Source organism: Haemaphysalis longicornis, unplaced genomic scaffold, assembly GCF_048455015.1.
Source record: "Haemaphysalis longicornis isolate Haplotype H1 unplaced genomic scaffold, Haemaphysalis longicornis Haplotype H1 scaffold_7, whole genome shotgun sequence".
Lineage (NCBI taxonomy): Eukaryota > Metazoa > Arthropoda > Arachnida > Ixodida > Ixodidae > Haemaphysalis > Haemaphysalis longicornis.
This window is the reverse complement of record NW_027526422.1, coordinates 163515167-163530522: the sequence shown is the minus strand read 5'-3', so window position 1 is coordinate 163530522 and position 15356 is coordinate 163515167. Positions and strand designations below refer to the sequence as shown.

The 15356-nt window shown below is 45.6% G+C and overlaps 1 protein-coding gene across 1 annotated transcript in view; it reads right to left on the bottom strand.

Moving 5' to 3' along the window:
* The window catches only part of LOC144146637 (luciferin 4-monooxygenase-like), a 75282-nt gene extending 67452 nt beyond the window's left edge, over positions 1-7830 (bottom strand). The window contains exons 1-2 of the mRNA XM_077678575.1: positions 7747-7830; positions 5293-5442 (exon numbers count right to left, since the gene is read on the bottom strand). Of these exons, the coding sequence (XP_077534701.1) occupies positions 5293-5424 (132 nt within the window). The 5' untranslated portion in view covers positions 5425-5442; positions 7747-7830. The remainder of the gene's footprint in view (positions 1-5292; positions 5443-7746) is intronic.
* Between the last annotated feature and the right edge of the window lie 7526 nt (positions 7831-15356).

Here is a 15356-nt window from a genome sequence, read left to right as displayed (position 1 = left end):
ACGAGCATTATAGCGCGTGTATAGGAAGCATATCTGCAGATTACTTTCAGAAGCCCTTTTGCCGACAGAACCAAAGCGCTCACCAATACATTATCTAGCTTGCAGTCACAACGCATCGCAGTAAATGTCGTTCTCGCGGCACTTCTGCATTCCTGATTTGCCGCACTCCTTCATCATAGACTCCGGTCTCACCCAGTCGGAAGATAATCCCAAGAATACCGTTCGCGTCTGTCGACGGCTGCACTTGAGTGAAGATTAGCGCTGGCGTTATCGAGGCATGTTTCACCGTAAACACGAGCGCCGGGCGCGCTCGTTAAAGCGCACACAGGAACATCTTGCCTTGCGGATTTTGTTTCAACTTCACAGCGTGGACTCCACGGAAGAGACACCGAACACGTGTTATTCCTTTCAAATGTTTCAGTCTTAACTCCCAGAACGCTACACTTCGGCTATAAGGCACTCCCTAGCAAAAGGCTCCGGGTAAATATAAAAACCTGGGGTTCCTTCAGGTTTCTTTTCGCCTTGTTCAGAAAATCAGCCACGCCGGCTGGGATAAACCCCACGCACTCTAGCGCGGCGGTAGATCACCATAGCCACAACACGGCTGCTAGAAACCAACGAGCCGGTCTGTGTGTGCAGCAACACCTGCTAACACCATCAGCATGGCGCGCGTGAAACGTTCAATAAGGTGAGTTTTCTGAGAACTTATGGAAATAAATCTTTTATTACCTGGGATGTGAAATCGCAATGAAACGAAATCGCGATCTACAAATGAAACCACTAACCTATTACCCCAAGTTTAGGTAACCAGCTCGGCCCCCTCCTAAGGTGTGACAGGGGTCACGACGTAGCATCTCACTCACAAAGTCTAGCACGTACACGAGCGGGCGAGTTGGAGAAGAACGACTTATACTTCTTGCTGCTTTGTGAATACGTTCAAACTACGTAGCTGTCGTTTCCTCCAGTTGGCCACGTTTTTAACTATGGAGGTTCAACCGGTCTATTTTGCGGTGTGATTTGTCGCAGTATTGGCCGACGGCGCTACACTATTAGTGTGGTATCCGGACGTCGTTCTCATGCTGCTTGAGTTTTTCCGGTGGAGTTTTCACCCACCAATCCCCGAGGAAAAGCACTCGGCGCAACAAAATCTTGTATACTACACCGGCAATCGGTGGTTGGTCGCACACTGTGACATTTGGAAATTTCCCAATCTCGTATAATTGCTAAAGGCATGATGCACCGTGTCATCGGCTTGGTATAACAGTCAAAGTAATCTGCTGCCCTTGGTAGTGTTTTTGTGATAGCCGCAAGCCGTGTGCCGGACGTTGAAGTCGCCTGCCAATACGTGTTCATATTCTGCAGATGAGTCGTCGGGTTTGAGTAGTTCCTTTATTTCCTGTGGCTTGTTTTTTGGCGTTACATTTGTAACGTGAAGGGGGCGTTGCTGTTTAGACACAGGTATTGTGAGGCTTGCTTCTGTGCCATGTTCAATGTTTGCGGGTATACGTTTGCTGACCAGAGTGCCGATGTGGTGGTATCTCTGATACGTCATGTAGCCTGGAATTTTCGGGTTCTTGCCTGCTTTTTGTAGTAGGATCATGTCCGGAGTGAGGGGTAAGGATGTGATCAAGTAGAAGAATGCTGCCTGTTTTCCTCTGAAGCCACGGCAGGTGCACTGTAGGATCCTAATATCCTAATTGCTGTGTATCTTCATCGTAGCTGAGGATGAGAGGGGGGCGGAGAGCTGAATGTGGCATGCTATTTGTTCTACCCTGGTAAAGCGAGGCCTTATCGCCTTCAGGATACGTACCTCAAATGTTTGCCTTTGCTGAATAATCAGGTTGGTAGTACAGCTACTGAGTATGCTTGCGCTTCGAAATTTCGCTGCTAAGTCAAGCAAGTGGCTTGTGAGGTGTCGGCCAGTTTGCAAATTTTTGGGTGTTGCTTAGTAGGAGCTGTACTAGCGTCTCATTTTCGGCGATTTGCTTTTCGAGAGCCTCTATCCTTTTGCTGAGTTGGTGTGATAGGGTAAACAATGCCCTGCTTGTGGTTTGCGATCTGTTTCTGTTGGCGAGAGCCGCTTGTTCAGTATCGTGCGCATTGTTCTCACTCTCCGCGTCCAAGTCGGCACATTCTGAAGTCATGTCTTCCTGAGTATCTCCTCAGAGATTTATTGTGGGGTGTTCAGGCATGTTGTCTGGTTTAGCGTCCTGAGTGTGCTTGCGTTTCAGTGCATGTGCAAACGATGCGTACATGGCATTAGTTTCTCTACGATTTTTTACAGCAGGGAGTCGCTGACTCACCTGACCAGTTCGGTGGTCTTGAGGGGGCTTCAACACGTGAATAAGCCCGATGCTGGTGAATACTCGACGTTGGTGCGATGCCTGCTCTGTTGACACTTTGGTATTCTTGGGTTGGGGTTCTCGTGATGCCTGCTCTGTTTATGCGTTGTCATTCTTGGCCATTGGTTCTGGTCAGGTCATGGATCGTTTTGGTGACTCCGTCACCTTCCGGATGGCAAGCCTGTTTTGCTAGGCTCGAAGCCTTGTCACGGCGTCTGCTTCACGTTGGGCGTTGCATTGTTTGTCTTCGTATGGGTGCTGGCTGCCACAAAGGGAGCACTTTGTGATGCCTTCTTGTTCTTCATCTTTCATTGCTGATGCGCATTTAGGGCAAAGAGGGTGGAAACTTCCGCGGAAACGCCAGCTCGGTGCCCGATCTTAAGGCACTCAGTGCAGTATTGGGCGCTTGGTTTGTGTGGAGTACTCCTATGTAGGTTGCCGTGGTAGTCTACGTCTAAAGGCACGTATGTGCCGAAGAACGCGATCATCGCAGTATGGGTGGAGCCCATCATTCCGTCTGGAGAATTTTGTATTCAACAGCTTTAAGGTGTTTAAGCAGAAATTCGGGAGACGTGTTGGCGCCCGCACCATGAATCACTCCTGTGCATGATTCCTGGCAGGCGACTTCATAGACCCTGATGCGTTGTTGCTTTTCTTTAAGCGCGACGAAGGAACACTTTTTGAGTTTGGAGACTGCGTTTAGCTCTTGAGCAAGCAAGACAGCAATTTTATGGATAGGTAAAATGCTTATTCTGAGCTAAGCGGCTTCGTTCGTGGTGAGTAGGGGTCGAAGGCAGAGGTCGTGACAAAGGTCGCTGGGTAAGAAAGACCGACTCGGGAAACCGTTCTGGTAGCGAAGTATGAGTTTGAGATATCTCGGATCGGCCACCCTTGTTTTGGAAGTTTTGTGGAACCAGCCATCTTGTTGAGGAGTGAAACCTTTCATCTTGAAGGTTGTGAGAGTCTCGTTACTTTGCTGATTGGCGAAGCTGTACGGGTCCAGACGAGGTGGTTGCTAGGCCTAACGGTCTATGCCTACCCCAACGTGGTCCACAAAAAGAACGCCGTACCTTCACCAATTTTCGGCAGAGAACCCTAACACTTGCTGAGGAGTTTCACGTAATGTTACGAAACAGGTCGTGGAAATGATATGCGCCGATACAGCAGAAAAATCGCACTGAAACTCAATACATGCCCAGCTTCGAGCGCACACGGGAGTCTAGGCGAGACCAGTGGTGCCCTCCGAAAGCCTGGATGTACAGGAGAGCGCCAATAAAATAACCTCGCATATCTGTCGTACACCCATGACGAAGACATTATTTCCCTGTATGCGATTGAATTCGACGAAACGTCTTGACAGATTCTTCCTTGTACCAAACGCCGTTCTATAAAACAGCATTTATGTGGTGGCTGTTTATTTCGGCGCACGAATTGATTGTATACCTACTTGTTCAAGAACATCGCCATAGTTCCATGTACATGGTCGTAGATTGTACAATAGTATTTACTGTAATGAATGAATCCATCTATAGCGCATCTGATGACCAGGAGCGGAGTGGTTACACGTGGGCTTTGCATATTTTTTGTAACAGCCGAGACCGCACATCTTGATGTTCGTAAGGGAAGCACCTAATACAGTAAATGCTTTGAGAACAGCCTGAGGTTTTAGGTGTTGCAAAAATGGATCCCGAAAACATATTTGCAACTTCAAGTTAAGAAGTAAAGTCTGCAGAAAGTCAGAGAATTGTTTACTAATGCGCAGTATTTATGCCAGTTGCCTATAAAGTGAGTTGTTTACAACCATATTTATGCAATTCCCGCTTCTAGGCCCTATTTGTAAGATTGAGAATAAATAATAAACAAGCTTAACCTGTAAACTCGGACACCTGTATCTCGGTGAAAACTATTAGGTAGGTGGGGCAGTAAAAGTAGCTAAATACACGCCATCCTCTCCCTTCGGGAGATATTTCAAACGCCGCAGATGTGCGAACCCTACTAATGCGTGCAAATTTCTAAGGACTTGCATAGAAACATACGTTGCGACTTTCTGTAGTGTATAGGGGTGTACATGTCGGTATTGTATCATGAAAATTTTGAATTGTTAGTGTGTGATTGTATAAAGCGTATATGTACTATATCGTAGGTGGTAATAAAACGTTGAATATACTTGTTGGGTAGAGATACATGTGTGTTTTTTGCAAATGAATGCTCTATGAAAAGTGTGTACTATTCATAGCGAGTAGTTGACTGTGATCAGATGTAACCTCCAGCTGTTGTCCTTTCAAATGTAATTTTTCCGACTTAGAGGTTTCATAACAGCCATTGTGTCACTTCAATAATCCAAAGTTTAGAGAAGCCGGGTACGGTTTTGGTTGTAGGTAAACTCTCTAATCAATGAAACTTTCTTTTCTATGTCACTAATTCGATCTGACTTAGCCGCGCTCTGCATTCTTGCCACAGAGACACCTCGTTTTTTACTATTAGAGATCAAAATTACGACTGATATGTTAAAAATTATGTGCGAACCATAAAAATTTGTCAAAGAAGCCGAGATAGACTGCATGAGGTGTCTGTTGTGCCTGTAGAAGAGTTTAATTACGCCCCATAGTAGTACATAGATACGCAGTACTCCCTGCACGAGTTGTGACTAGATGCAGGAATAAGGGCCAAGTTGTTCGTTTTTACTGTTTTCAATTTTTTACTTGTTTTCTTCATTTGGTTTATTCCTGCCAAACATTGATGGTTGTTTTGTAAAACCGAACCACTGTTATTATCGACAATCATCTGGTTCCTAAATGCACAAAACCCCATAATAAAAGTGAAGACTATCGTAGATATATTGCACAGAAATATTACAAAAACGTCAACCGGTAATTGCAATGTATTTTCTGTGTAGGTGATTGCGATTGCAAAGTTTTTGTGAGCGGTTTAGCTACTAAGTAGTACTTACCAATGCAACATTTGCCCTGTAGCGACTGCAGGTGTTTCTCAGGAAGGTAGCGAAGTCTACATCCGGAATCTCCAAGCTCTGCACGCTGGACTTCACAATGCTATCCTCGACAATGATGCATTCTTTGTCCATGTTTAACGAGTGCTGCTTCTGCAGTGCAGTAGTCACAGTGTTCACTAAGAGAGTAATGGCCGGGTGGCTACTATTTGAACGTAACTTGCATTGAAATCACTCCACGTTTCAATCAACATAAAAATTTCTAATTTTCTCGCCTGCAGTGCCGGTCCACTTCACCTATTACCAGGCAGCATATGTGGAGATCATAAATTTTCCTCGTAGGAAGAGTATTACTAGGCGTACCTGGACACCTTCCAAAAGTTTAGCATTACGGTAGAAAATGGTATCGACTCCTCCTTTACCACAAAATCTCAGGGTAACTGAAGAAATAGAGTAGTCTTTGTAGTACGCTCCCAAAAACAGCGCGGATTGGGGCCGGTTTCTTTTTGCACTACGTATAAAATTACCCTTTCTTTTAGATGTAAACCAATAAAAATCGATAGTAAATATTCGTACGGATAGTTCGCCAAAAAAAGGCCACATGAATTGGCCTTGCCGACCACAAGAACGGATGGTTGTGTCTTCGTCAATGGGATGATTTCGCTAATGCTTTCCAATATTCGAATGATTCTTTAAGAATTTGCGTTGTTTCGGGATGTTTATAAAGATACTGTCTTGGAAGCTAGAAAATACTGACGTATCCGTGAATTCCACTTCTGAACTAAATACTTCAAGTTTCTCGGTTAAACAAAATAAACACTACTTCGGTCTTAAACTAATAGTTTATAGTAAGATTACAACATAAAAGGAGTGACATTTTCATTTAACGTAGTATTGTGGGATACCTGCGTGTTGAGATTTCAGGGTACGTTACACATCCCTGGTGGCCAAAAATATCACGGAGGCTTTCATTACGCGCATCTACGAATTTCTGGGTTACTTCAGCACTTTTAGTAGGAACTGCTGATGATTTGTACACAAAATGTCGCTTGAGAATAGACCAAGGGAATCAATTTCGCACTGTCTACTGTAGCCTTCCATGCATTATATACATTGCGAGTATTAGTAATTTCGCTGATTGAAAAAAGGCCAAGGTGAGGGCTAACGCCCGAGCCCATCACTGGGCCCACGAAGATGCTGACGCCTACGACATGGTTACGGGGGACCAAGATCCGGAACAGCCACTGGGCCCACCCACCCCACTCACAACCTACGACGGAATCTCAAAAGTAGAATCTGGAGCAATGAGCTACCCTACCACCACTTCATCATTTGCTTGACGAGGGGGAACACGACCAGTGGCGCCTGCTCCTGAGCAACACCCACCCAACATCACCCAGAGGGACCATGATCCGTCCCCAGCTCTACCACTCATCCAGCCGCCCCAGCCACCAACAGGCCCGCGGCACCATCTTCAGCGTTGTCCCGGCCTGTGCCAACCATCCGGCACCTGAAGACACCATATAACAGCGAGACCGCCCCAACCCCCGGAGAGAGCTATTATTGCCTGGGACGTGGAGTGATAGAGCTGGCTGATATGCTTAACGGATGAGACCTGTAAGACCAATGGGTCCCCGGACGCACTGACCAGCACAGGATGAACATAGCAAGCAGTCTCTTATTGCCTCAATAAGATGTATTCCTCATTCTCCCCCATCCTGGATGAATCTCTGAGCCACTATGACCTTTGTTCCTATCCGTTCTTTAATGAATCTGATCCATCTGGTTCCAAGGCGTCGTAATTTAATTTAGCCTCATTCCGGCGTTTTCGCCCCAAATCTGGCATCCTACTCCTGCCACTCGGTTATGCGAAGAGCCTCAGTTACGTAGCGAGAAGAATGGGGATGTTGAGGGAGCTCGCACATAAGATAGATTGTCTTATATGGCTGTTACCCTTTATTACGGCCAATGCTTTCGCGTTTTATTTAGTAACCTTCCTTCTGAAAATGAGGTGCGCATATATATTGTTCTCAAGTTACCGCTCCTTGGTATGACGAATAAATAAAGTACCCAGCCTTAGTTCCAAAAGCAGACCCAGTTTGAATCCCACTATGAGCCTCAGTTGCTAGCATTATGAAGTTAATTTTTAGGAGTCTTCAATGGGTCTTCAAGCAAAACTTAGTTGAAGATATGTGCAAGAATCTCCACTTGCTCGAAATTTAAAACAGCGGTAATGATGCGGCGCGTGTTGTCACATTTTGTTTCTGTTTAAACTGTGCTCAATATTCTCGAATGATCTTTCGGCAATGTAAGCGGTTGATTTGTAAAAACTAGAACTTGAGCTGGAACGACAACTTACCCAAAACACATTTTTACCCGCAGCTTTCAAGGGACGTGTTCTGTTGCTTCGACTATAAAAGAACTCAATCCACGTTGCACTAAACAAGCTTCACTCACCTGGCTGCGATGACAGAAATGTTTGTGTCACCATGAGCACCGCTCACCGAACAGACAAGTACACCGATGCCACGAATATTCGATGTTGTAGAACTCACTGCGTCAAGGGTAACAGCTGTGGTCTCGAGACCCAAAGAAAAAAGCGCATAAATACTTACGAAAAAAATAGCTTGCTGGGACATGTGGCCGCAGGTGGATTCTCACATGTTGGGTTTTCAGGCCTCAATTATGTTAGATACCTGCAGCGGGCGAATGTTCGAAACAAAAAAAAACTCTTGTCCGCATCGCATCTGTAAAGCACAAAACTCAACCAACACTGACACCTGGAGGAATGTCATTGCAAAAAAGTGTATATGCTTCCGACAAATGGTACACGCGCGTTCGGGCTTACGTTCGCGGAAATGGAGAACAAACCCGCCTATACTACAGCAGGTCCTAAATTGCCCTCCGCCAATACATGGACGTACATATAACCAAATGGAGCACTCTATTAGCAATCATGTCTTGCAAAAATATTGTGGGAGTGATGAGTATTAGCTAAATATTTGTAAATTAAAAATGGCCGTGTATCTACTCCTTTTGTTGGAAATGCCTACGAAAGACGATAGTCAACTCGCCCCCCTGTCAAGTAAATGCCTTCTTTTTGTTTCCCGCTCACCTATCATGCTGTAAATGTCCCGTCTCGTTCCGCCCAACATAACACGCTAGGGTTTTGCTCAAGTCAATTTAAAATTACCGAAGTTTCATTTTTTCAAGTCGGGTGCTTAGATGACAGCTTTGCCGTGCGGCGGAGACGTGCGTGAACCGAGACACTGTACTAAAACGTTTATAGAAAAACGTTCTTCAACTCCATGAGCGTTCAAAGCGGAGCATGTAACCCACCTAGTAGAACTTTTCGTTACGGTCACCCTTGATTTTAAGTGCGAATGCACTTTATAAGCGACCCCAAACCATCCACCGCCGGCGGCGGCGGCGGCGGCGGCGTCGGCGTCCGCAGTGCTCCTCTATATTTAAAAAAGAAACAGCATCCGGCGCCAGGTTTCGATCCGAGGACTTTGCGGCCGCAGCGCGACGCTCTACCGACCAAGCCACGGAGGCGACGCTGATATCAGTGTTAGTGACGCGCCTTATATCTTTAACGCATTCAAACTACGTCATCAGCGGCGTGCGTTGGCGACTCAGCGGCGTTATAGCGGCTTGATAACTGCGTGGTGTACACGTGATACTACAAACCCGATGGAAGAGATGGAAGAGAAGGCGGCGAGGCGGTGGGCTGCGGGGGCCTAGCGCAAGCGCCGCAAGCGGGCCGACAACCGTGCATTCGAACTTTCACATTCTCCCCCTCGGGGAAATGCGGGGGAATTTTTTTAAATACCGCTACGTAGCACGGGAAACAGCAGGCGACGGTTTTCTGCTGTGATGTGGTATTGTATGTCATGTCGCATAAAACGAAACATCTGTGTTTTTTTTAATAAAGGGACACGGTAAATATCAATCATGTATTGATTTTCCGCCTAATATTTGCTTAATGTCTTGTTCTTTTTCGACAATGTTGGCAAGTATGAACGGAAACACCTGACTAATACGTTTAGATTTGGCTGTGGGTATTTAAGACTATTGCGCAGTTTCTCTTTCGCTTTGGACGGCATCCTGAATCGAGTCACAGAGAGACAGACAGACATACCGACAGACCAAAATTTCTGCGTTTAAGCAGCTCAAGAAACACTACCGTCTTTAAAAGTGCCCGTTGTCACCACGTCACGTTTACTTCTCTTCACATCGCTGTCAGCGCTGCTGACGTCACTCAAGCGTTCCCCCCCATAATGCTTCGCTCTACAGAGGTTGCGTCTGCAGCCATTTCCAATTTTGTACTCCGTTGACTCCATGTCCGCCGTTGCTGCTACAGGCGGCAATTCGAAACGACGTTTTAAAGCGATGACGACGAATGCAGCTGCTAGGAATGCATTAACAGTCGTGCTGGGGAGGATCTATCGTGTCTTATTCTCTCTCCCACAACGCGCGCCGTGTTTATCTTAAAAGCGCCGTCTGGCTTACCGCCCCGCCGATGCGGCCCTGATTTTGTGGTGGTGGGGGAATTCCTGCCTGCGGCATATCAAAAATACATTTGAAAGCGGTAGAGCCACCATGGTCGAAACACGCTGCTTTGGAACACAGAGTTTCTTAGTAAGTATACTGAAGAGGAAACTGCTCGTGGGGATTCATGTCGCCGTGGGGGGTTACGGAAAGACCACAGCTTCTGGCTTGGGCTTGTCATGACAATTGAATTGTTAAGCGGTTTTTTTGGGGTTTGCTTTCATCACTTGCATTAACATACCTACGAGCTTGCTGTGCACGACTACGCAAGTTCGATTCCCGGCCGCGGCGGCCGCTTTTCTGATGGAGGCGAAAAGCAAAAACGCCCATGCGTACGAGATTTCGGCGTACGTTAAAGATCCCCAGGTGGTCAAAACTATTTCGGAGCCATCCACTACGACGTACCTCATCGCCTGCATTGCGTTGGCGCGTTAAACCCTACAATCAATCAATCAACGCCTACGAGCTATGAAATACCCAGTGTCCTCCTTCTTATGCGGTCATCGTGAGCCGTGGCAACCGCGTGTTTGGTGAAAGAGAAGGCAGTGCGTGATCGTAACTAGCGCTGGTCATGCCGGAGTCGAAAGATGGTATAACTAAGCGGGTAACACGGCGCCGCGAAAATTGTATCTGACGAATAAAAAAACCAAATGTACTTCGACGAAGACAAGATATGACAGATAGGGGTGCCTGTATGTCCTGTCTTCGACCACGACTGTTTAACGACACGTTTTCTTTGTTCTTAAACTAGGAATTCACTCGCTCAGAACAAAGTTTTGTTAAACTGTAGCTGGCGGTCAGTGCACCGGTTCACCACAAAAGCGACGTTTTCATAGGCAACCTAAAACATTTCCAAGCTTTTCAAACAACTTATTATTTGAAGTGATGCTACAATTCATAAAATAAGAGTCTATAAGTGTTAACTACCTCCTTGACCTGCAGAATTGTACGAACAACCGTTCCGGCCAAAAATACGCTTCACTTCCTTTTGCTTAGCTTTAAAACAGCCTCTTTTATTTTTTGCGTACACAATACCTCACCATTGTTTGCGCTTGTGTGGCACTGTGTTCGAATAAACGCGACTAAAACGTTTCAATCCAATCAAATGAACAATCTAAGGTGAGCGCACGGTACAATGGCGGCCCATGATGACATAAACGGCCTTCATATGAGCCGCAGAGACACTAGCGCAAAATTCCTCTCTAGTTTATATATTAAGAAATTTTATGGCTTGGACCGCTTAATCAGTCGCGATGAACGGTCTTTCTGGTGACGCACAGAGGCGTCACCTGCGGCGCACTCAAACATGGTGCACCCATCTATAAACCAGTTGCCCCCATGGCTTGTAACAAAAACAATGGTAGTAGTACAGTGACTAGAATATGGAAGTGTGCTTACCACCGGTCGCAGCCTAAAGCTACCGCTGTCGCCGCCTTGCATGCATCCTCGAGATGGCGATAGCGGCCGTTAACACGTCGAACTGAGCGCACGTTACATTGCCGTAAGTACATTTTGCATTCTTTTCGTTCATATTTTTGTCGCTCTTGGTCAAGGTATGGTAAATATAGGTGGTAACCTTTGGTCTGGGACGAGCCGCCGACGTTGAAATGTACACTCAAGGTAGCAGAGGGCTACGCGCATACATCCAGTCACGACGACAAGCTAGTTGATCGCTTCTACGAAGACATGTGGAAGCGGCGATGGCTAATGTAAAAACACAGTATAGCGTAGTTATGGAAGACTTCAATGCTAAAGTAGGCAAGAATGAGCCTGGAGGCAAGGCATTTGAAAAATATGGTCTAGGGTGTAGAAATAGCAGTGGGGGCCTACTAGTCGAGTTCGCAGAACGGAATCATCTAAGTAATATGAACGCCTTCTTCAGCAAACGGGGGAGCCGAAAGTGGACGCGGAGGAGCTCGAATGGGGAGCATGAAAATGAAATAGACTTCATATTATGCAATAACCCTGGCGTCGTGCAGGATGCGGAAGTGCTCGGAAGGGTAAGGTGTAGTGACCATCGTATGTTAAGATCTCAAATTAGGCTATAATTGAGGAGTGACCGTAACAAGCTTGTACGAAAGAAGCCGATCAAAGAGGTAACACTAAGACGTAAATTTGAAGAATTCAGGATCGCGCTGCAAAACAGATATTCAGCTCTTTCTGAGGCAGCAGAGTTTACGACACCAGAAGCCAGCAACAATCTTACACGCATTATCAGAGAGTGTGAAGTAGAAGTCGGGGGCAGGATGGCTAGACAGGATACTGGTAAACTTCTCCAGGAGACAAAAGATCTAATCAGGAAACTGCAAGCCATGACAATCTCCGCCTCAGCTGACAGAATAGAACTAGCGGAGATTTCGAAGATATTCAATAGCCGTAAGACAGCTGACATACGGAAGTATAATATGGAGAGGTTCGAATATGCTGTAAAGAACGTATGCAACGGGAAAGCCGTGAGGAGGTGTTTAGGCGTACGGAAAAATACGTACGGAAAAAGACAAAACAGGCCACGTCATCACAAATAGGAATAAAATATTCATAGTAGTGAGGAGTTATATAGAGATATGTACAGTAGCCGGGGCACCCAGGATAATGCCGTTCGAGAAAGTAGTTCAGAGGAGATAGACATCCCACCAGTAACGACAGAAGAAGTAAGGAATGCTTTGAAAGAAATCAACGGGAGAAAAGCCCCTGGAGAAGATCAGATAGCAGCAGACCTCTTGCAGAATGGCGGAAAAATTGTACTTGCAAAACTGGCAAGCCTGTACGCGCAATGCCTTATCACCGCGAATGTACCGGAATCTTGGAAGAACGTGAACATCATCCTCATACATAAGAAAGGTGACATGAAGGACTTGAAAAATTACAGGCCGATCAGCTTACGTCGTCTTCTACGTCGTCTTCTACAAAAAACTTTCAAGTAAAAAGATACACCAGCGAGAGCAAAAGAATCGAGTAGCTTGCTCTTTCTTTAGTTATTAGAATGGAAGTTTATTTAATGCGTTTGAATGTACGTGTCTTTCAGGGCCCTCCCAAAATTCTTTCCTGCTTCTGCCGTCCAAAGCCGCTGGAAGAACTGAATTCCGCCATGAAGCTGTTTGTAAAAAGGTACAGATCCTGCAATATTTATAGTGAATGAATCACTAACAGGTTTTTTGTCATATGAACCCAGGTTTCTATATCTTGCTCTAATTTTGGAAAAGGTCGGTCTTCGACAATCCCATAATTTACTGTAGAAAGTGTGTGTGCACACGACAATTTAAAACTCAGCACAACTTGTCCCCTAAGGGTAACCCAACTCGAGGTTACCATACCTTACGAATCCTTTACATCATGGCATTACTAGTACAACCAAGCAGTCTTCGGAGAGCAGACAAGAACAGTGGGTGTTCTCATCGCGTCGTGGGGTTACTTTATAACATTTTCAGTATTTACCCCAGAGCACCTACAAAAAATAGGATCCTCGAAATTTTAGAGCCCTTCAAGTCGCTCGCACTTTTGACGGTGATTGCCTCTCTACACTAACAGCTTTAATGCCTGTCCTTAGCAATGTTGGGTTTTGGTAGCGTTGTTGAAATGTATACCCGTAAATTTATATTCTGAATGCTGCAACATACACGACTCAGAGATTGGTTAAAACTTCTTAAAATACCACTGTTTCGAAGCAACGTTTTTTCATGGTGAAGCCACCGAAATTAAATAGCTCGTAACCGATTCGTGCTCTCGCCAGTTAGCATCCTTTCGTTTTTAGCCTTACGCCTTTTTGACAAGCCTATTACTGTTTTTCAGTCTTTTTCTGTTGCGGAGTGATCCTGACACCTGCAGAACAAGGTTAACTACATGGAACAAAGACATGGTGTACAATCGATTGATCCAAAGTTCAGCGCGCAAGAATTGCAAGCCGATAAGTTTACAATGGTTTTACGTGAAAAACATGCTCAAAAGGCCGTGCTACATCATTGTTACGTTTTAAAACTCGTTCGTTCTGAAAGACGCCACCCGCATAGTTGGCGACAGGTCTCCCGTAATGTTTAGTAATTTTTAGTGCAGCCAGAGCTTTGAACCTAACAAAAATAGATACATTGGAAACGTGTGAAGCCCGGGGGTTCGATGTGATTATATTCATGATCATTATCATCATCATCATCATCAACGCTGTTATCCTACTCAAGTTCACTGCACGAAGAAGTCTATCTCACTGACCTCCAACCGCTCCTGTCCTTCACTGCTGGAATTCGCGCGACGTAAAAAATATACCTCATCTTCGGCGAGCTAATTGTACCTACGTGGCGAATTCTGAGAAACAGTGTTAGATGAATGTCCTACGAGCAGGTGTAGTACATCACATGCAGTGCGGAAAACGCAGGATACACGCAGAGGATTAGCGGATGGTCAGGCCTGGCTTTACTAGGTGTTACTAAATTCTACAAATTTTTTCGGAGTATTCAATGCGATAGCCGCGTCTTGTATGAGTGATTATCGGGATTTTTGGGCCTGTGAAACAGAAGCGAATACTGTTGTCTTTATTTTTCTCACCTCTTGGATGCCTCGGTATTTTCAGTAACTTAGGGCGATTGCCATGTTAGTTTTCGCTATGACTATAAGTTGAGAAACCCAACTTTGGGAGATAGTTGCTTGGAAAACTCTTTCTAAAGCCTCCCACTTTCTCCGGTTAATAAGTCGGTTCCGCAAAGGCGGTTGCGAAACAGCGGCCGGGGAGATGCAGGTATACGTCCTCCTTACTTTGGCTTAACATTACGCTTCGGGGTCTCACGTCGTAAATAGCAGGTAGCCGTGGTTTAACGGCCACCGAGTGTGACCTTGCTTCGCGTGTAGTTTTTATCATCTGCGTTAGTAAGTTGTCCTAGCAATAAGCCTAATCGTGGGACGTTAGGTATAACCTCAACACTATACGGCCGAAGAATGTCGTCAACCACTCTCGAAAGACGTATCTACGAAATCGGTGTACTGCACCCAATGGGTAACGGCTGGAATATAGCAACACCTCGAAGTGTAACCTTACGTATAACCTGCATCATATCATGCGCAGTTTATGCGTTTTTTCTAAAAAGTCGCAGACCCGAAGAGTAGCACGTACCATCGGTGCTGTATAGAAAACGATAGCCTGAAAACAAACTCTTCGCCCCAAACCCAAAAGACAGCCTATAGCTGTGGCTGGTGTGTCCGTAACATTTTACGCAACTATTCAGAAGCGCCACCCTGCCCAGTTTTATTGAAGAACACCTTATTATGTTGGTATGTTGGTTGGGTTGTTGTTGTTTGTGGGTGAGGTGGTGTTATAACCCTGCCAAGGTACGTGACAAGTTGCTTCCCCGAGTGGCGCTAATGCGCGTATAGGATGTATACTTCTCCGCAAATCTGCACGCTGCTTTTCATCATATCCTGGGTTTAGCGCAATCAACTGGTTTGCATTCCTGTACGTGTTTAGAGAAGATCATGAAGTTCTTATGTAATGAAAGTAGTTACAAGCGCCAAACGTGCAGTAATTATGTTTT